Below are 21,017 nucleotides of genomic sequence, written 5' to 3'. Positions count from 1 at the left end.
ATCAAATTTTGAGATTCATATCCATGTAAAATTAAAAAAGGTTCCAAACTAAAGATATGCATACCTAAAATGGATCATTAAAATAAAAGTAGAACTGGTAAAATAGTTTTAGGAAAATTAACCAAAATAAATGTTTTATTTTATCTTTATCCAAGAAGTAATTAATTATTAATGGTGTCCTAAAACATATGACGTCACAAAAGCTTTTAATACTTATTTTATACTTCCATTCCCCACTATGTTAACTTGTGTGTTATGATGATTTTACTCCTCATTAGGCTTTTGACAAATAACACCCCTAGGCCCTAACTCTCATCTCCACTCTTTTACATAACCATGGATGAGATTTCCTATAACACTTGTTAGGTAGTGCCCATGCAACAAAATGCTCTTTGGGTCATCGTGTTGTCTCACCTGGAATACCCTGTCTGTTCATCTGTTGCACTAGCTCATATTAGGGTGTGATCCCAAAAGTCAGGTAACTCAAGTAGGCCACACCATTGGGAAAAGCGTGGGTGGGGATGCCCACCATTGAAACGATGATGTAGTCCGTTGTGTAGTTTTTATTCCATCCAATCCTTTCACAAGGTGAGTCCCACTAGGATGAAGGAAAAAAACCCAAATATTACACCAATCCAAAATTCCAAACCATTGGTTGGTCCCAAGAATCCCCACTTTTCCCTATAGTGCGGCCCGATATAGTTTCAGGTTGACCTGATTTTTGGGCTCAAATCCCAACATGAGCGCCTATTTTAGATGATGCACAAAGTGGATGTGCTGCACACATCATGGTGGGACCCACAACTTTTTGTTGCAAGGACTCCAAATGTCAACACAAATGTGAGAAGACCCCTTCATATTAGGGCTTCTGAAAAATAGTAATAAGAGAATCTTTGATACTCTAGGAGAGTGATTGATGATACACAGTCACTTAGAAATCCTTTAGATATTGCATACGTGAAATACAAGTAATTTCAATCAAGCAATTCAAACTATGGTTCCCAATTTAGATGTGGCCCTGGCCAAAAGTTACACTTATTTGAATATCTGACTAATGGGTCGATGAATATTTTTTGGATGGTTGAAAATGAAAATGATCCAATGGTCCTTTTTCACAAACAAGTGTCCATTAATCAAAGGTTATTGTTCAACCAATCTAATTTTGGTACATGACTTTGCGACAGTGAGTTGCACAATTTAATCGGTTCAATTTGCATGTATATAGGTTATTGTAAGCCACATATATAGTGCACAAGGGCTTGCATATCAAGTGTCCTACTTCTAGCAGCCAGAGAATCAAATAACCCATGCGTGTGTTTCTGAATTTCTGTTGCCTTTTTCGTAACTCAGGAGTCAGGACTCAGCGTGTGTTGCTGTCCCCTGGGGTCCACATGCCGAGTGATCCTAAGGTCGGGACCATTGGTTTTGTGGAATCTATGATCAATATGCCACTACATAAAATATATTCTGATTGAATGATCATGACCATCGTTGAATGTAGAGATTTAAAAGTTAAAACATTGAAAAGAAGATTTTCAATGGCTGCCATCCAACTCTAAAACATGAAGGATAAGATCATCACCAAACACGTGATTGTGGGCTAATAGCTTATATATGGTACTAATGAGAAAATAGACAATTCAAATCATCAAACATTTAATCATGTGGGTCCCATTGGTGGTGACACCCGCTAAAGCCTCAATTGCGATAGAGGCAAAATGAAATTCTAAAATATTTTTCCCTCTTGGGAGAGCTTAATGTTAGTCGTTGGATTCTTAAGGATTGATATTCAACCTGCAGGATGGAGAGATTTTTTTAAAAAGCTTTTTAAAGTTGGAAAGCGCTTATGCACGTTGTGCTAGGTGATGACTAGGTTAATCTTAATGTACTTGAAATCCATGCTGTCCATTCGGTGCACTGCTGTTTGTTCGGTCTTGTTCCCCAAAATCGGGTTGATTCAACACTTAGACGGGCCAACCCAAAGTTTATACCTAAAATCCCTAACTTCACATTGTTTGGCTCATGAGTTTTGGAATATTTTATGCAATTCTTTTGTCCTGGCGAGGCACATTAGATGAATAGACTAGATTGCATATAAACACCATTGTGGGCTATAAACAAAACTAATGGTGGACGTTCCATCCCAACTAATTTTGGATATTCATGATTTTTATTCCAATGGTTAACATGAGGTAGCTTACCAAATGGACGAGGTGGATCTCATGAAAGTTCACCTACATGGTTCTCAATTCGAGAAAGTAACCTTGTCGCTATGCTAGTGCAATTCTTTCTAACTCCACACGCTGCAAACACATTCACACGTGGGTGCATGTGTCACAATGCAACACGTGTTTTAGATCTCAGATTTTCATCAAGTGCGCTACGTTGTTTACATATTTTACACCTAGGGTGGATCATAATATATATCAATACAATTGAATGCTTGTAAGGTATTCCTGAAAGCATGTACTGGGGTGGGTGGGGATGGATGACTGGTGGTCGATGTGGATGCCTTTGGGCCGTGCACGTGTTTTGAGTAGAGTTGTACACGAGTCGAACTGAGTCAAGCTTGGCATAGCTCGACTTGGCTCAGCCACTAGCTGACCCTAGCTTGAACTCGGCTCGGCTTAGTCCTCGAGCCCGACTGGCTAGCTCGGCTTGCTTCAATCAGCGGCTCGGGCTAGTTCGAACCGAGTTTGAGCTTGTGCGGCATTTTCTCAAACACATGGAGTGCACCTTCAATTTCTCACAGTATGCAAAACAATAGTAGCAATTTACAGGCATTTCATCAAACACTCAGTAGGCAGCATCAAAATCAAGATACAAGGGTAGTTTTATCATGTAATGTTTCTTTTCTTGGTAGTGATTTGTTTCATATCCATACCTTCCTCGCCACCAACCGATCCTGCGGATAATGTATCCTCCCGAAACAACTCTTCGTTGAGTCATTTCATTAAACACTTGGTGAGAAACATTAATATCAAAATAACCAAGTCACCGAACTGGTTGGATCTGAGTTCGATTCGAGTTGAGGTTTGATCCGAGTCGATTCGAGCTTGGACAAGCTCGAACTCGGCTCGAAATTTTTTTGAGCTCCAAAAATCTGCTTCTCTCTGCTCAAACTCAGTTTCGAACCGAGTCGAATCGAGCTTTTTCAAGTCGAGTCGTGCGAGTTAATCGAGCTAACTTGGTTCGTGTACAACTCTAGTATTGATGCGTCATCATCCATCAGTTCTATTGAGAGGCTCTCGGCAGGACACTTGGATGAGTTGTTAGGTTTTGGAGTCGGCTCGGTGTAAAGATGGCTCTGAGGCAGAGGCTTGAGATATGTGTTGGAGATGATCCGGAGGCTTGGAGTGACAAGTTGGGGCTTGGGGGAATGACCTGTGAGAGGTTGACGCGTATGGTGTTAGGCCATTATGAGGGGGGCAATTGTCTTGGTGATGTTTGGTGGGTGTTAAAGGCGAGAGACGAGGCTTTTGATCTTCAGCTGACATGCGCCCATGACGTTAGCTGGTCTTGTCAGCTTTATGAGGAGGTTTGGGCCACATCTCACAACTCGATGGGGTCTCTGATGTAGGATGATGGAACTATCATAGGATGCAAGATGATAGATCAATTTATACATTAATTTCAGCAATCAACTTGTAAAATCAAACATATCCACATGACAGATTTGGAAATTCAGATTTATAACACGAAAGTCTTAGGTTATCACATACACGGTGCACAAAAATATAAAATAATTTAAGAGTGGCCCACTTGGAAGTAGGGACTTCCAACCTAGCATGAGTAGTGCAACAACCACTTGAATAAACGATGATGCAATCAAAACTTTGATTTGGGAAAAGTTTCACAAAAATTTAGATTTTCATTAGGGTTTTGGGTTCATGGATGGAGATTGACAATTGATGTTTTTTTCGAGATTCGAAGGATCTAGGGATTAGGAAGTTTTGGAGGAAAATCAAAGAGGGAAAACCCCAAATGGGGGTGGACATGTGTCTAGGTAAAGGAGAAGAAAGAGAGGGAGGATTGAGTGGGGTTTTGATGGGTTTAGAAGGTTGTAATGGAAGGGGAAAGAGGAAGATACGAGAAAAAGATGAATACCTTTTGAAGAAGAGAAAGAGGAATGGTGCACCTTGGAGAATCCACCACCAAACAAGCTTCTACCCTTCCACAATTCAATTGGAAGAGGGGTTTCCCATAAACCCTAAAACACGAGGAAAATTGCTTCACACAAGAGAGCATATATATCTTTTTTTTCATTCTTCTTAATAACACTAAGGTTAGACCTCCAAGCCCCCCCTCTTGCTTTTATAATTAAAAATTCAGAATAATTACAACTATGCCACTCACTTAAGTGAAATGACCCATCATCCAAAATAAGAAAACTAAAACATTTATTATCAATCTCAACCATCAAATAAATCCTAAAAATAACAAAAAACATAAAGAAAGCAAGATCAGAGTCTAATGTGGCCCGATGGCCTGATCAACAAGATCCAATGATCGGATTGACACAATAAAAATTCTATGACTAAAATGGTCTCCTAAGTAGCCCACATGCATCATCCCAAAGTGGGGTCTTCCTGAAGCACGTCCAATGCATGTGGGGTCTTTAAAATGGCCTGGCGGGACCCATTTGGAACTCACCTCTCATCCACAAAGAAAGCTGCGTTGATGTGGGTGGTCGTCTCTGTCTTTGGTACACCCAAGTAGGTCCTTTGATGTTCCCATCTGTCTTTAGATACAAGTGCAGGGTCGCTGGGGACGCGGATTTCCTGCGAAAGCCTTTCGCAGGAAGTTCCTGCGCTGGGGACCTATGTGGGGCCTACCTTGATGTTTTTGAGAAATCTAGTACGTCCATACATTTTGTGAGAACATTTTAGGACATAAGGCCAAAAATGAACCGGGTCCAATACTCAAGTGGGCTGCAAAAGTGAGAATTTAATATCCACAGTTGAAATATTTGTGGGGCCAAAAAAGTTTTGAATTAGGCTAATATTTGTGTTTTCAGTTTATCCAAGTAGTAATGATGTTATGAAAGGAATGGATGGCGTTCAAACATCACTGTCGACCCTAGGGAGATTTCAACGGTGAAAATTTTCCTACCCACTTTTTCCTTTAGTACGGACATCTTGAGTATTGGATCCGGCTCGATTTTGGCCTTAGCTCCTAAAATGATCTCAAAAAACGGATGTACGTGATGGATCTCTCATAAACATGACAGTGGGCCCCACCTAAGTTCCCAGCGCAGGAACTTCCTGCGAAAGGCTTTCGCAGGAAATCTGCGTCCGGGTCGCTGGAGGTTCAGAGGGCGGGTGGTAGCTGAACACTGTGCAACAAGTTCAGGTCTTCCCTTCATGCATGCTGTAGATGACTAGGGCCTAGGGGCAGTCGAAGATAACCTTTCTTTGGGTAAAGAGATTGAGGAAGCTCAACCATGAGTTTGCTTCATCCTTTTGAGGGGTACGCTTTGGAGCTCCAAGACATGACTTTAGAGAACGTGGAGCCTTTTTTCTCAAATGACGAGGTCCCTAGTGTTGACCATTTCAACAGTGCTCTTGACATACACGTTTGTAGATAGCGAGGGAGATGTTGGTTGAGTTTAGAGAAGCCTCTCAACCCCCTTTCTGGATGATATCTCTTGGCCTTTCGATGGTGTTCGTTCAATGATGGAGTTAGATTGATATCATGACATGTTGGAAGTTGGAACGTGTGGGTAAATTGGTTGGACTATCTTTTTGAGCGGGAGATGATGGTGTTTATGCTTCTATCTAATTTGTCACGGAAAGAGGCAACCAAAATTTGAGGGAAGCACAAGTGCATAAAGCTAAAATGAAGAATCCTAGCTGGAGAGAATTGTTCAACCTAGAATGCTCAATTAACGATGACTCTACTGGTAAATACAGTGGTGGGAATAAGGGAAGGGGTGCTCGAGCAATTTTCCGCTGAAGGTACCCAGTTGGAATGTGAGGGGGTTGGGAAACCAAGAAAAAGAAACCATGTTAGGGAGGTATGTAAAAAAAATACAAGGTCCATATTTTTTTTTCCTCTTCAGGAAATAAAGCTTGAGGCCTTCTATGACAAAATACTTGATTCCATTTGGGAGCTAAGAACAAAGGGGTGGATTGCTTTGAATGTAGAAGGTTCTGCAAGGGGCCAGTGGTGTCTTGGAACGAGGATATTTGGAACCCAAAAGAGAGCTTTATTGGTTCCTTCTCAGTTTTGGTTTTGTTTAAGGAGATATCTTAGATTTCAAATGGTTGTTCACAACAATGTGTGGCCCATGCCTACCAGATCGTAGACATATTTCTGGGTAGAGTTGAACCTAATCAAAGCTAGATTTAGTCTTCCAGGGTGTGTTCACCAGATTTGCGCATGAGAAGTTGAACAATTGTTGAGTAATTAAAAGCATGAAAGAATTTGAGGAGTGGGCGAGAGACAATGAAATAATCAATATTTTGATTGGTGGGGCTAAGTTCACTTAGTCCCATGCGATGGATTGCCCCCCCCCCCGGGTGCAAACACACACCCCATTTTTTATGCTAAGTTTTTGGCTTAAAAAATTCAACTAATACAGTCCCATGGGCCAATATTGATGCAATATGCCTGTTTTGTATCGATTTTCAACTTGGCCAGTATGCCTTTCGATACTAATATTCAGAACCATGCTTTTAGTAGATAATTCAAATTTGCCTAATTCACTTTAGGGTTGAGAGTTGGCATCCCCAAAGCTTGAAGAGACTTGGCTCCAATTTTCAATATTAAAATCTATTTTTGAAACCTTTGGTTGGGAGCCACCCTAGGAATATTCCAACGAAACAATCCACCACTCCACAACATACCAGTGGTCCAGTGCCTTCCTTACCTGAATCCATTCAAAGCTTAATTTTGAGGAGGTTGTTTTTATTTGCTGGTAAAAGTCGTTTCATTTCTTTTTTCTTAGACATTCTTTTAGTTGCCAGTTGTGGTACACATGGTTATATTGAGTTTCTGGATCATAATAACTGCTGCTTGTCTTGAGGACTTTGATATCACAGCTATTTTTAAAGTTTAATTTTAGGGAGGTTATTTTTATTTCCTGGTTGAAGTTATCATTTCTGCTGTCTTAGACATTCTTTTCCTTACTGGTTGTACTTGGGTATCTTGAGTTTCTACCTCATAATAGCTGCTTATTAGCTTGAGGACTTTGATACGGTCATACCGTGGGTGTCAGCCTGGGCCTGGACCTGGACCTTAGCTAATGGATTTAAATATCATGCAAAGGTGCCTCAACCTTAGCCAATGGATTTATATACCACACCAAAAAATCTTATATTATGTGGAATTGAGGGATATTTGATGGAACTTTTCTTTAACTTACTATTGAATCATATAAGACATATGATTGTACTTGCATCTGTACATATTTTTTCTGTTATTATTTCCTCAGTCAATGACTCATCAAGTTGAATTTGTTTACTTGTCTTTAACAATGTTTTTCGTATTGTTATTACATAATATTGCACCTACGGATACATATTGATTATCACATGGGATATATTGGTTGTACTTGTATCATGTAATGTATCGCTCTTGTTGGGAAACATGGGGAAACATTGGGAAATTGGTTGAATTTTTCAATGAAACTTTAGGGATTATTAAAAAAGACATTAGTACACAATTAGAAATCAAACCATCACAAAAAAGGTGCACACGATAGATTTCCTTTGTATATGGTCCTATTCTAGGCGGTTTAACTGAACTGATGCAAGTATATTCAAAGTCAATTCATATAATTTACAAATGTAAGAAAACATGTATGGAAACACAAGCAGTATATTCCAAAGGCAAAAGAAGAAGTAGAAAACTAGAAATATACTTGTGAATGGTGCACTAACAAGCTAACAAAAAATAAAATAAAATGTATGTGGCTGTGACTTAGACCCACATAGAGTTACGCATACATTAGGAGTGATTTTTTTTTTTTTTGTGGGGGGGGACTCTGAAATGGGAGCCAATTGAACGTTGGTTGAAGTGGAATTTTGAAAACAAAATTATTTTTTATATTTTTAATTAAAAAATTATTATTTTTCTTGAAAAATTCCTAAATTACCAAGAATCACTAAATAATGTTACATACATATTTGATTTCATGTTTGGACGCTAAAATTGCAACCGATTTAGAAAATTTTGGAAAATTCTTAAATTTTCTCCAATTTCCCGCAACTCGGCCATTCTTCTCCAAAATCCCAAAATTAGAGCAATATGTGATGATGATTTCATCAAACACTTCTAAATACGTTTAAATGGGGGCCAATTGATCGTTGATCAAAGTGGAATTAAAAAATATATATATTTCTTATATATATATTTTTATTTTTATTTTTCAAAAATCCCCAAATTACCAAGAATCACCAGATCATGTTACATACATATTTGATTTCGTGTTTGGATGATAAGATTGCAACTGATTTTGGAAAAAAATGGAGAAATTTTGATTTTTTTCCTTAATTTTTCCAAATCGGCCCATCTCCCCCAAATCTCAAAATTGAAGATCCAAATTCATGATTTTTTTATGCATAACTTAAAGAATCATGGATTTCTAACCATTGAACATTGATTTCACATGATTTTATAGCGAAAAAAGGATTGGAACTCAAAAATGATCATCGGATCGAAAACGGCCCCAAATTGGCTTGGATCTTGATTCTAACTCGAAATTTGTGTTTTTCTTCAAAGGGATTCTAGACATGGTGTGCCATAAAGGCCGTTACGAGGCTGTAAAGGCCGTTACATAAAGGTAACGGTAGCAACCGTTACACGTTACGGGGTCGTAACAGCTGCAACAACTGTTATGGAAAAAATGGCCTGTAATTGCCGTTAACGGCACGTTACATCCCCTGTAAAGGCCATAATAGCCCCTTAATGGTCTATTACGGGACACACAAGTTTTTCATACTTTTTAATCAACATTACGGGGCAGATACAGGTTTTTCGGGGGTTTTTTCAATAAATAAAAAAAATAAAAAAGAGAGATCGTAACGGCCGTTACGAGGCCGTAAGACAGCCGTTACACCCCATATCGTAAAGGTAAAGGTGGTGGCCATTACGGCCACTGTTACCATTATGGAACACCTTGATTCTAGAGGAAGGGTCGAAATCGACAATAGATAGTTAGAAGTGAAGAGGAATCAAGAAAAAGAGATTTAGAATGGGTTTTTCTGCATTTTCTGAAGAAAGTCCTGGACTTTCCATGTTTCTATGCGATATTGGTCAATATCAACTGAGATCGAGAATTTTATAAAAGGGATTAGTTGTGATATCTCGCGATTTCTGCAATATCATGCAATACATTGCAATATCATGCAATACCTTCTGTGATACGAAGAGTTTCAGATGCTACCTTGGGGTATTTCATATCGCCCAGGGGGGATACACGATATATCAGCTGATATCGTCGATACTGAAAACATTGGTCTTCAATATTAGTTCTGTGACATGGTTCACTATGCTTAGTGATTGCATATATCATAAGTGGCCATTTGTCTTAGTCGTGAGCAGGAATGCTCGATTAATTGAACGCTGGATTAATTGATGCCTTATGTTCGTTTATGACAAAGTTCTCTACTATTTCACTTCCCTTTGCATCTCTTTGGATTATTTTCCAGTTCTTTCTTTATGCAATTTATAGTTTCATTTTTCCATTTTGTTTGATCATAATTAATCTTACTAGCTGCCTCACTGCAGAGATGGTTCTGCTCGTGGTTTTGGCATACGTGTCACTCAGTCAGCTCAAGGATCAGACTCCTGGGTTGACGATCCAATTACTCAACATATTATTAGCCTTTACATTGATAAGGAAGAGGAAGGAGAGAGTTTTTTGTTATGGCCATTGGTTCTGCACATAAAAGGCCTTCATTACATTCTAGTCTTACCTTTAGTTGAACCTCATCACTTAAAAGCATATGAAAGAATGTGCAAAAGATCTGATTGTGGAAATTCAGTTCTACAAGAAGGTCTCTCTTCACTCCTGGTTGATCTTCCATGCATCACAGGGTATGGTAAGTTCCAGTATTTTTTGTTTGTACCATTATATTGAAACTCTCATAAATGTGGATGCACATGAGGATGCTGATAGTGCTTGAAATTTCTTTATGCTTCAATTATCAATGGTTGTGTTTTCTTCTTCTTGTATACAAACTAGTAAAAGGGCATGCAAGATGAATGTGGAAGAAGCATTGTAAGATGAATGTCGGCCCCACAGTGGATTATCTACGGCCCAAATAATTTAATCAATCAAGATCCTAACTTTGCTACCACTCTTCATTTTCTCACTTAGGCGTTTGGTTCCAGAAATCATGGTGTGGGGCAACCGTAGCACACATGTTGTCTTCTTGTTGCCTTTTTTTTTTTTTTTTCATTTGGAAAAACTTTCAACATATTGAACAATTTCTTGTCATTAAGATTTTGCTGCAACGCTACAACTGTTTGTCTGACGTGGCTTTTATAATGAAAGTCTTCATAATCGTTCAGCACCAGGACATTTATTCGTTCGTGAACCAAACAGGTCATAAATTCTTACACTGGCAAAACGTTAATTCTTCTATGCTTAGGGTGTCTGGTACAAATAGCACACGGAATTGTGTCATTAGTGTGATTATTGAACCATTGCCATGTGTGGGAGGGGCCCACCAGACCAGATTGATGATCTAGATCGTTTAAGCATGAACTATGAAGTTAGAAACTATAACTTTTTTTGGAAAAAAGTTGATGGAATCTAGAAAAGTTTCCAAGAAGCGTATTAGTAATATAGTGAGGGAAAATATAGCCTCAATGCAGCTCAGCAATTTCCTTATCTTTTCTGCTTTGGACACATAGCACTATAGTCAATTATCCAGATCATTCATTGAGTGGTGGTTTCATCTAATTAGTTTAATTTTCATTTGTTTAGCTGTCATCTTAACATCACTGACAATCCTCATTCAGACATTGTAAATGTCATGAGAATTATTTTACTCTTTGTGATATGCATTCCTTCTAGGAACCTGCCATTTGCTCCTTTTCAGAATTGCTCTCTTTTTAGAGGACCTGAATCAGTAAGGTAGTAATTTGGTTCTCTTGGACTTTCCTCTCCATTTTTCAGGCCCTGCTACTCTGTGCTTCACTTTAGTTTAACGGACACATGACTTTATCAATGACTCTACTTCTATTGCATTTACCGTGATACAGTTTCTTGCTTAAAAAAAAATGTCAGCTTGCCTTTTGCTCCAGGTGTCGGGTACTCTGAATAAATAACAATACTAAAAAGCTGTTGATCTATTCCAATTTATGGTTGAAGTTGGCGTGACTTGATTCTTCTGCATTAAATAACATGATATGTGTGCTAAACGCATATGATGTTCCCCCTCTCATTTTTAGGGCGTTTATGGTGGCACATGCTGTGGGTGATGTAATTACTGGTGAATTGGTAGAACCGGAGGTGGCTGTAAATCCATCTCCTTCGGTTGGAGGATTGTTGGATTCTTTAACTGGTAGTATAGGGATATCAAGCATTTCTGCAAGGGCAAAACCTGTGGCTGCACCTGTTGCATCTTCTACAACTTCAGGCACTGCTGTGACAGGTGCCATTATACCAGATGCTCCGAAGAGCATTTTGAGGCCAATCGACAAGGATGCACTCCGGACCTTTATAAGCAGCTCAATGCCCTTTGGTTGGTACTTTCTGCTATGGTATTTCTCATCTCATGTTTCCCTTATATTGGTTTTCATGTATCTAGCTAGTTCTGGAATTTTAACTGCTATCTTGATTCATTTTAATCCTCTCATTTCTTTATCCATACAGGGACGCCTTTGGACCTCAACTATTCCAACATCTCTGCAATCAAGGCAAATGGGTTTTCTTCTTCAGACTTGCCTCCTGCAGACCTCAAAGACAAGCAGCCTGCATGGAAGCCGTATCTCTACAGAGGAAAGCAGCGAATACTGTTTGCAATTCACGAAACAGTTTATGCTGCAATGTATGATCGGGATGAAATTCCAGATGTTATATCAATTTCAGGTCAAGTGAACTGCAGAGCAGAATTAGAAGGATTGCCTGATGTGACATTCCCTTTGACAGGATTAAACACAGCTCACATCGAAGTTTTATCCTTCCATCCTTGTGCTCAAGTTCCAGAACATGGTGGTGACAAGCAAGCTGTGGTGTTTTCACCACCACTTGGAAATTTTGCCTTAATGCGGTATCAGGCCTTTTGTGGTCTTGGTTCTCCAATAAAAGGCTTCTACCAGCTTTCAATGGTATCTGAAGATGAAGGTGCATTTCTTTTCAAGCTCCGTCTGATGGAAAGTTACAAGGCTCCCTTAACTATGGAGTTCTGTACTGTGACTATGCCCTTCCCTAGGAGGAGGGTGGTTTTCTTTGAGGGAAATCCTTCTATTGGGACAGTTACAACAACCGAACATGCTGTTGACTGGAAAATTATTACTAGTGGGCGAGGTGTTACTGGGAAAAGTATTGAGGCAACTTTTCCTGGAACGATTAGGTTCGCCCCAATGACAATTCAGAGATCTCTGTCTAGGTCAGTTCAAGGGAGTATAGCTGAAGAAGATAGTGATATTGAACCAGAAAATTCTAATAATATGGTCAACATAGAGGAATTCTTGATGGAGAAAATGAACAAGGACCTCCCATCAGTTGATTTAGAAGAGCCATTCTGCTGGCAAGCATATAATTATGCAAAAGTAAGTATTCTGTCCTTGGTCTTCCAGCTATTAGATGCCATTCCAATTTATAAACTTGTTGGCAATGAGCCACTGACCTGCATTTGTGCAATATGTGTTGCTCATCTACTACTTGGTGCTGTCTTATAATTTCTGCAGTTCTGTTTGTAAACTCATCTTAATGGAGATGGCCAGGCACAAACATGACAACAAATTTTTTGAAATGCACTATGCCTTTCCAACCACAGTTAGTTATAGGAAACTGGGGCTCTGCTAAGCCTACCATGTATCTTCACATGTGCAGAGCTTAGTTGCAGAAACCTTCTCGACAAGATATTGGCCCTGCACCAGATCTTAGTTGCGGAAACCTTCTCGACAAGATATTGGTCCTGCACCCATTCCTGCATCAGAATCAGCTCCCTCTCCCTCTTCATATGCGTTTACACTTGCTAGCATTTTGAACACTTCCCACTCGTGCTTTTCCTCACACCTTGAGCAACTTTAGTGTAGAGGTTCGTGTTGGCCTAACAAAGCTCTCAAAACTGAAAAACTTTAGTTCATACCATGTGTAGGATTCTTAGAAATTTGATACTGGCTGCCCACCTAAGGGTTACGTCAGATTGGTAGCCGGTGTCAAATTTCCGCCATTACTTTTATCATGAATGCTAATAAGGAATGGTGGAACAGAATTCGTGTAGCTGACCCCATGTAGTTGGGATAAGGCTGAGATGATGATCATGATACATTGTTCTTATTCATGCAATCATGTTTTCAGAATGAAGGCCTAGATAATTGTTTCAACAAAACTGTAAAAAATAAAATGCTGACAGTGTGTTTCTTCTGATATTTTCATGATATCAACAAGTGGAAGAAATAGACGAGTAAAGCTTAAATACTGAGATGATTTTTAAATCTTTGAGTCTTGAATTACCGTAGGCTTGCATCAGGGGTCAGCATTGGGCCTGTATCTTTTTGCATTGGTTATGGATGAGTTAACGGGGCATTTACGAAAAGAGGTCCATTGGTATGTTTACAGATGACAATAGTTTTGATTGACGAGATGAGGGAGGGCATAAACACCATGGTATTCAATAACGGTAACAGTGCCATAACAGTCACTGTAGTTACTGTTACAATACAGCAGCCCCCCCCCTTCTCTTTTAACTATATCGGCCCTGTAATGGACAGTTGGGTGCCTATTATAGCCTATTTTTCTGTAATGGCCATTACGGCCTCATAACGCATAACGGTCCTGCAACGATCCGCGCCCAGTAGGTAACCCTTTTTTTTAATACCTTGATAAACAAAAAGGTAGAACTATCTAGAGATGCTTTAGAATCTAAAGGTTTTAAAATTAGTCAGACTAAAACACAGTATATGGAATGCAATTTTAGTAACAATAGAAGTGGAAATGATGAATTTGTTAAGATTGCTGACCAAGAAGTACCCCAAGATGACCATTTTTGTTTTCTTGGGTTGATAATTCAAGAATGTAGAGATTGAGTAGGATGCTGCTAATAGCATTACATAGCTATTGGATGAATTATTGAGTAGTTCGACCCTACTTGTTGATGCTCACAGTTGACTCATATCTAACCCAATTAGCTATGGGACACTAGTACCCAGAGCCAAATTTGACCTGGCAGATTCTAAATATGGATCTAGACATGGATGCATGTTGTACCTGCACCATCGGGCTGTCGGGTAGACCTGCCCCTTCGAATGCCCTGTCCTGATGAACTGTTATGTACAATGGGCCCACAATTTTGTCATCTGAACCGTTGATCTTGTGGTCTGTACTTTGGATGAGGGATTCGTCAAAAACCTCCCATATTAGAGGTTCCTAATCCTTTAATCAGTGACCCACAAATAGACGGTTAAGAAAAAAGTTACTTAGAAGGTCCAAAAGAAAGTAGAACGATTTGATGGTTAGGGTTTTCCAATATGATTTTTTTTTTTTTTTGGGTCGTACCCACACTTCATTGAGTCCCTTAGATCTGCTCTAGGTCAATGAAAAATCGGCCTAAATGTAGGGTGGCAATGTGCCAGGTGGCCCGGCCCTACAGGGCTAGGGACCGGGCCCCAAAACTTGACATGAGAGTTCGGGTTTGGTCTAAGCCAGCCCTACATTGACTAGTTTATTATTTTTGTTGGAGAGAAACTTTGACTCTAGTAAAGCATGGTGGATGATACTCAGACACTTGTAAATTACTTGGAGATTGCATATGTGGAATACACATGATTCAAATAAACTTTCCAAATCTTTGGCCCCGGTCAATGTTGTTAAATGGCATAAGCAATCACATGCGACCCATGGGCCATGCACATGTGATTGCCTTATCGCACATGCAATTGCACAACCTTAAAACTGTTTTTTTTTTCTTTTTTTTTTTTTGAAAATAAAAAGGAAAATGGAAAAAAAATTATGTAAAAAAAAAACTACAAGTGTAGGGAATTAATTTTTATAGTTTCATTACTAATTTCATTAAAAAATTGTTATATTTATTGTATCTATAGTTTATTAGACCATAACAAGTCAACTAACAATTACTAGAGTTTGAGAGAGGGCATAGTCGCATATTTGTGGCTTATGCCCAATGGTACAAAAACAGCATAACCATGGTCTCAAAATGGCATATGCAATCGCTTATCGCAACATTGGTCCCAGTTTAGATGTATCATGAACTAATTACTTTGTCTTATTTGATTAGCTGATTGCCCGATTGGTGGACATTTATCGGACAGTTAAAAATGGAAATATCCTGCATTCCTTTTCAACAAACAGGTGTCCACAAATCAGAGGTTACTATTGTTCTATGAATCTGATTTTAGGACACTGACTTGGCAAGAGTGTCTCGCAATCTAGTTGGTTTGATTCGAGTTGATGCATGTCTGGTGTAAAATTTCTAAGTGCATATGCAGCCATAGTGTATGAAGCGCAAGGTGTTCCGTATCCATTACGATACGGCCCTAAAGGCCGATATGAATAGGTATCAGTCGTGATCGTTACATGATACGGGGGTGAAATAGGATATGCACAATTGAATTAGCAGCTTGATTATTGATGGTGAAAGAACTTCAGACATCGGTAGGATACGCGACTCGATTGTTGACTATTACAGTAAACAACTTTCTAGGGAAGTTTGGAACAGACCACGGTTGGATTATCTGGCCTTTGACAAACTTTCTGAAGAGGATGCTAGTTTCTTTGAATTGTCATTTTCTTTAGGAGAGGTCAAAGTGGCCGTTGATTCCATGTGGGGATAAAACTTTAGGCCAAGGTATTTTGTAATGGTAACAGTGGCCATAACGGCCACCACTGTTACCTTTATGATACGGGTCGTAACATCACGGGTCGTAATGGATGTTACGATCCCCATAACGGCCGTTATGATCTCTCTTTTTATTGAAAAAAAAAAACTCGAAAAACCCGTATCTGCCCCATGATGTTGAAAAATAATAATCCAAAAAACCTATATCTATCTTGTAACAGACTATTATGGGGCTATTATGGCCTTTGCAGGGGGTGTAATGGGTCGTTAATGGCGGTTATGGGTCATTTTTTTCCATAACGGCCATTATGGCCATTACGACCCCATAACATATAACGGTTGCCACCATTACCTTTACATAATGACCTTTACGACGCCATAATGGCCTTTATGACACCATGCTCTTGATGGCTATCCCATTTCCTTCTTTTAGATTTTTTGGCCTATCCTCTAAAAAGATGTAATTGACTTTCTTCTCGAATTCACGACCGTAGCAGGCTATCCATTGATTTGTGAGCTTTTTGCCCAAGATTGGAGTGGAGCAGCTCAAAAGATTTTCGGCCTATCAGCTTAATAGGTAGTCCATATAAGATTTTAACTAAGATCTTGGCTTTGTGTTTCAGAGGTGTGTTGTCCAAGGTTATTGCAGACAAGTAGGGAGCATTTGTGATGGGAAGACAAATTCTTGATATTGTGCTTATCGCTCATGAATGCATTGATTCTAGACATAGAGAGAAGCGTAGTGGTGTTGTCTGCAAATTGGATTTGAAAAAGGATTTTGATTATGTTGATTGAGATTTTTTTGGATTACATGTTGGATCGGTTGGGCTATGGGGTAAAGTGGAGGAGTTAGATGAGAACTTGAGTGCAATCTCCTTCTTTTCGATTCTGGTCAACGACTCCCCTAAAGGCTTCTTTAGGGCTTCCGGAGGGCTCAGGCCGGGGGACTTGCTCTCCCCATATTTATTTGCGGTGGTCAGTGAGGCCCTAAGTAAAATGCTTCACCAGAAAGGATTAATTGGGGGGTTCAGGGTCACAGAAGGTGGGAAGCAAATTAGCCATCTTCAATACGTGGACGTCACTATTCTGTTTTGCGATGCCAATGCGACTGCTATGTATGATCTTAGGAAATTCTTTACTTTGAAGTTGTTTCGTGTTTGAAGATTAACGTTGCCAAAAGGTGCATGTTTATAAGGAGGATCTTCGATCTTCGGGTGTCAGGCGGGGTAAGTGTAAGGCAGGTTCTTACCCCTCTACGTATTTGGGCCTTCCATTATGCATTGGGAAGCCCCCAAAGCATTTGTGGGACAATGGTGGAGAGGATTGAGAGGAAGTTGGCTAGTTGGCAATGTCGGTATATCTCCCATGGTGGAAGGCTTACTCTAATCAAAGCGGCTTTTTCAAACATGCCTTTAGATTTCATCATGTCTTTATGTAAGTGTTTGAGCTTGGTGCCGGAAAGGCTTGAAAAGCTTAGAAGGAAACGACAGGAAATTCCACCTTCTGCATTGGGGAGAGGTATGTGAGCTAATATCCGGAGCTGGCATAAATTTTTTTGGGCCCAATGAACCTAGCTCTCTTGGGGAAATGGATATGGAAGTTCGGAACCGAAGTACGACTTTGGAGGGAGGTAACGGCCAGTAAGTATGGCACCCATGAAGGTGGTTGGTGTGTTAAAAGATCATTCCTTTATCGTGTGTCTAGTATATGGAAAGCTATAGGGTCGACAGAGCACCTGGTTCGCAGAAACATTGATTTCGGCATTAGGAATGGGAATCAAATCCAATAATGGACAGATATTTGGTATGGGGATGGACCATTGCTGGAAGTTTTCCTGAGGACTGTCACTCTCGCTTCTAATCGTGGTAGCATTGTATCTCAATGTTTCTCTATTTTTGGAGGTATGGTAGTGTGGTGTCCCCCTTGCGCCGGAACCTCTTGGATATCGAGACGTCGGAGTACATCGAATTACTTGCCTATCTCAGGATTATAGCTTCCTCTCTTCGTCAAGATGCATGGTTATGGAAAGCGCACAGTTCCAGGAAATTTTCTATTCGCTCCTTTTTCAAGATCTTGGCAGAGAGCCTAGAGGGGTTATTGAACTACAACACCCGTTTCATCATTGGTTCTACAGTGCTCCTCCCCGTGTGGCAGTTTTTGTGTGATTGGTTAGTTACAAAAGAGTCTTGACTATTGACGATCTTCTTCGAAGGTGCCTTGTCCTCCCAAACATTTGTTTGCTTTGTATGGTAGACTCGAAGGTGCCTTGTCCTCCCAAACATTTGTTTGCTTTGTATGGTAGACGTCGAGTCTATTGATCACTTATTCATCCATTGTTCTTTCACTCGCAAGGTGTAGGACTTGTTTTTGGCAGAATTTCAGATATATTGGGTTTTACCAAATTCTGTGGATATGCTTATATGGGCATGGCACGGTGACAGTGTAGGTAAAGCCGGTAAAGTTGCTGGGGGGCTCGTCATTATGGCCGTCTTTTGGGGTTATTTGGAAGGAGAGAAACGAGCGATGCTTTAGAAATGGTGGAACCTTTGGGGAAAGAGTGATAGGAGTAGTTAGAGCTTTTGTGAATAGTTGGGCTCCTTATGCCAATGAATTGAATGGTGCTCCTCTTCCTACTCGGGGGGTGGGGGACCACTTTTTTTTCCTATGTAAATCCATTTTTTCACTTTTCTCATTCCAAAAACTCTCTTACATCATTTTACAATAGATTTGGACCACTCTTACAATAGTTTTTAGGATTAAAACCATAGATTGAAGCGATTTGGGTGAATAAAATCTCTTAGGGTCATTTAAAAAAAAAAAGAAGGAAAAAAGTGGTATTTATGCATTCCCCCGCCCCCTCCAATTTCTATTTCTAATGTTTTATTGTGATGTGTAAACATTAAAGACATATAACCATGTTCATAAATTCACCAGATAGCCCGATACAACACTCTCACAAAAGAGTGGACCGTTAAGCTACCATAAACATGGTCAAAATAAAAAAATGAATGCATATTTGAAATATTTACGTTATTCCGATATTTCTAGATATTTTTCCAAAATTTTTCGGGAAAAAAAATCGATTGTTATAGGGTCATAACAGTCCTTATGCCCCTGTATAGGTTGTTACGGCCATACCCGTATCGGTAATGGTGGTAACCATTGCAACCACCATTAATGATATGGAATACATTGAAGTGTCATATGCAGCCACAATGCCAAATAACTTCCCGTTTGGTAATGGAGTAGTCTACAACAATATTTGGCAAATCCAATGTTGATTCAATGTGGGGCCTTCATGTTGCTTGGAGTAGTGGGTACCGTGAATATGCCTTGTCCCAAAAAAAATTGTGGTGGTACCCTCATCATGTGAGCCATAGATGTCAGTTGAATTTGGACTGTTGGACTTCTTTTGCTAACAGCCAATTGATTTGAGTTAGTGTCTGGTGGACATTTTCTCAGTGCCTGGTCTACCAAGCATTATATTCAGCCAGAGTATTAAATAACTCCAATTTTGGTAACGGAGAAGTGTACAATAATGTACAGCTGACAAATCTAATGTTGATTCAAGAGGGGCCTTCATGTGAGGGTCGGGAGAATGTGGATAGTATCTGGGGAGAAAGCACATGGAAAATTTCCACACCATTCTTGAAGTAGTGGGCATCATGATTCATGAATATGCCAAATCCCAAAAGTCATGGTAGCACACCCGTCAAGTGAGCCATACATGTAGGTTGAATCTGTCCATCTTATGAAAAGTTTGGATTTCTACATGTGCATGTGTGTGTGCGTGTTTCATATGATACATGTAACAGTGTAACGGATGTACATGCGTTCGGGCACATCAAACCTCTCCTAAGAAAACCCTCTCTTACAATTTATGAGAGGAGAAAAACTTTGATATGATGGCAATGTGTTATGATACAAACACAGAAATTGAACAGGTGTCAATCTTTAACTAAAATCAAACTGTCCATATGGTGTAAACCCATGTAAAATGGTTTATAAGACAATAAAATACTTTTAATGGACGTTTAACATAAAAAAATCAATTGTTTGAAATCTGCAAACAAATTTTCAAACATCTGGGGTCACAGTCACTCAAATATACTATTCTATTTTTAGAGCCTATCTAAATCAGGATCCCTGATTTGGATGTCTTCCATTGAGTTGGATATTTTCCAACTATATAATTTTGAAGTTGTGTCATCTGTCTCGCTTTACCAGAGTATCGAATAACTCCAGTGAGCTCCAGCCTCCTTGTCTTCTGAAAGAACCATCGCATGTTATTTAGTACCCATACCACCTAGTGTAGCAATATAATATAAAAGATTAAAATAATAATAATAATAATAATAATAAAAAACGGAAGGAAGAAAGAAAGAAACACCCATCTTCCTGGGCTTGAATGTGACGCAGCTGTCAGCTGATGGCGCAGTTCTAGTTCAACATGAACATGGTTTGGTTTCTTGCATTTATTGATATCGGGAGAACATATACGTAGTGTGATGATAATGATCTCCTCTATGGATTATTGTTTGAATCCAGTCTTGTTCTCTTACATGTGTTACAGGTATCCTTTAAGATCGTGGGTGGAACGCTCTCAGGAATGTCAATCGATCCAAAATCTGTAAGTCATTTTCTTTTTACTAGCTCAACAATCGCACAACCTTTTACATCTATCATACCTGCTTGGTGAATGTCCTGGAAATTGGAATGCCACTGCATTCTGTGCTGGGAAGGTTCTTTATTAGCAGAAAGATTATTTTTGTTCAATGCTGTTGTAACTATTCCCTCTCTTATTCATAAATAATTAAGAGGACTGATAAGCCGCAGCCGATTGTAAAAGGAAGGTTGACATCTAGTGAGCAGAACTTTCGCCAATCTACCTTTTAAAAGCAACCACAAAATTGCTGTTAGAAAGTCTAAGAGGATAACGATCATGATGATGACAAACTACCACTGCTTATAGGTTAGCCTAGGGTCTATTTTGTCCTTGCAAAGTATATTCTTTCTTTCTTTCTTCTTTTCTTTTCTTCT

General features: G+C 39.4%; 1 protein-coding gene across 2 annotated transcripts in view; it reads left to right on the top strand.

Moving 5' to 3' along the window:
- LOC131231848 (AP-5 complex subunit mu) overlaps window positions 1-21,017 on the top strand; it is a 41,920-nt gene that overhangs the window by 9,025 nt on the left and 11,878 nt on the right. Inside the window, exons 3-6 of one of the 2 annotated variants that reach the window (XM_058228153.1) lie at window positions 9,733-10,041; window positions 11,404-11,696; window positions 11,828-12,726; window positions 20,551-20,607. In XM_058228153.1, the coding sequence (XP_058084136.1) occupies window positions 9,733-10,041; window positions 11,404-11,696; window positions 11,828-12,726; window positions 20,551-20,607 (1,558 nt within the window). Of the gene's footprint in view, window positions 1-9,732; window positions 10,047-11,403; window positions 11,697-11,827; window positions 12,727-20,550; window positions 20,608-21,017 lie in introns of both variants that reach the window. The other variant, XM_058228154.1, reaches the window with a different exon arrangement.

This window comes from Magnolia sinica, chromosome 17 (assembly GCF_029962835.1).
Source record: "Magnolia sinica isolate HGM2019 chromosome 17, MsV1, whole genome shotgun sequence".
NCBI lineage: Eukaryota > Viridiplantae > Streptophyta > Magnoliopsida > Magnoliales > Magnoliaceae > Magnolia > Magnolia sinica.
This window is presented reverse-complemented; position numbering and strand designations above follow the sequence as displayed.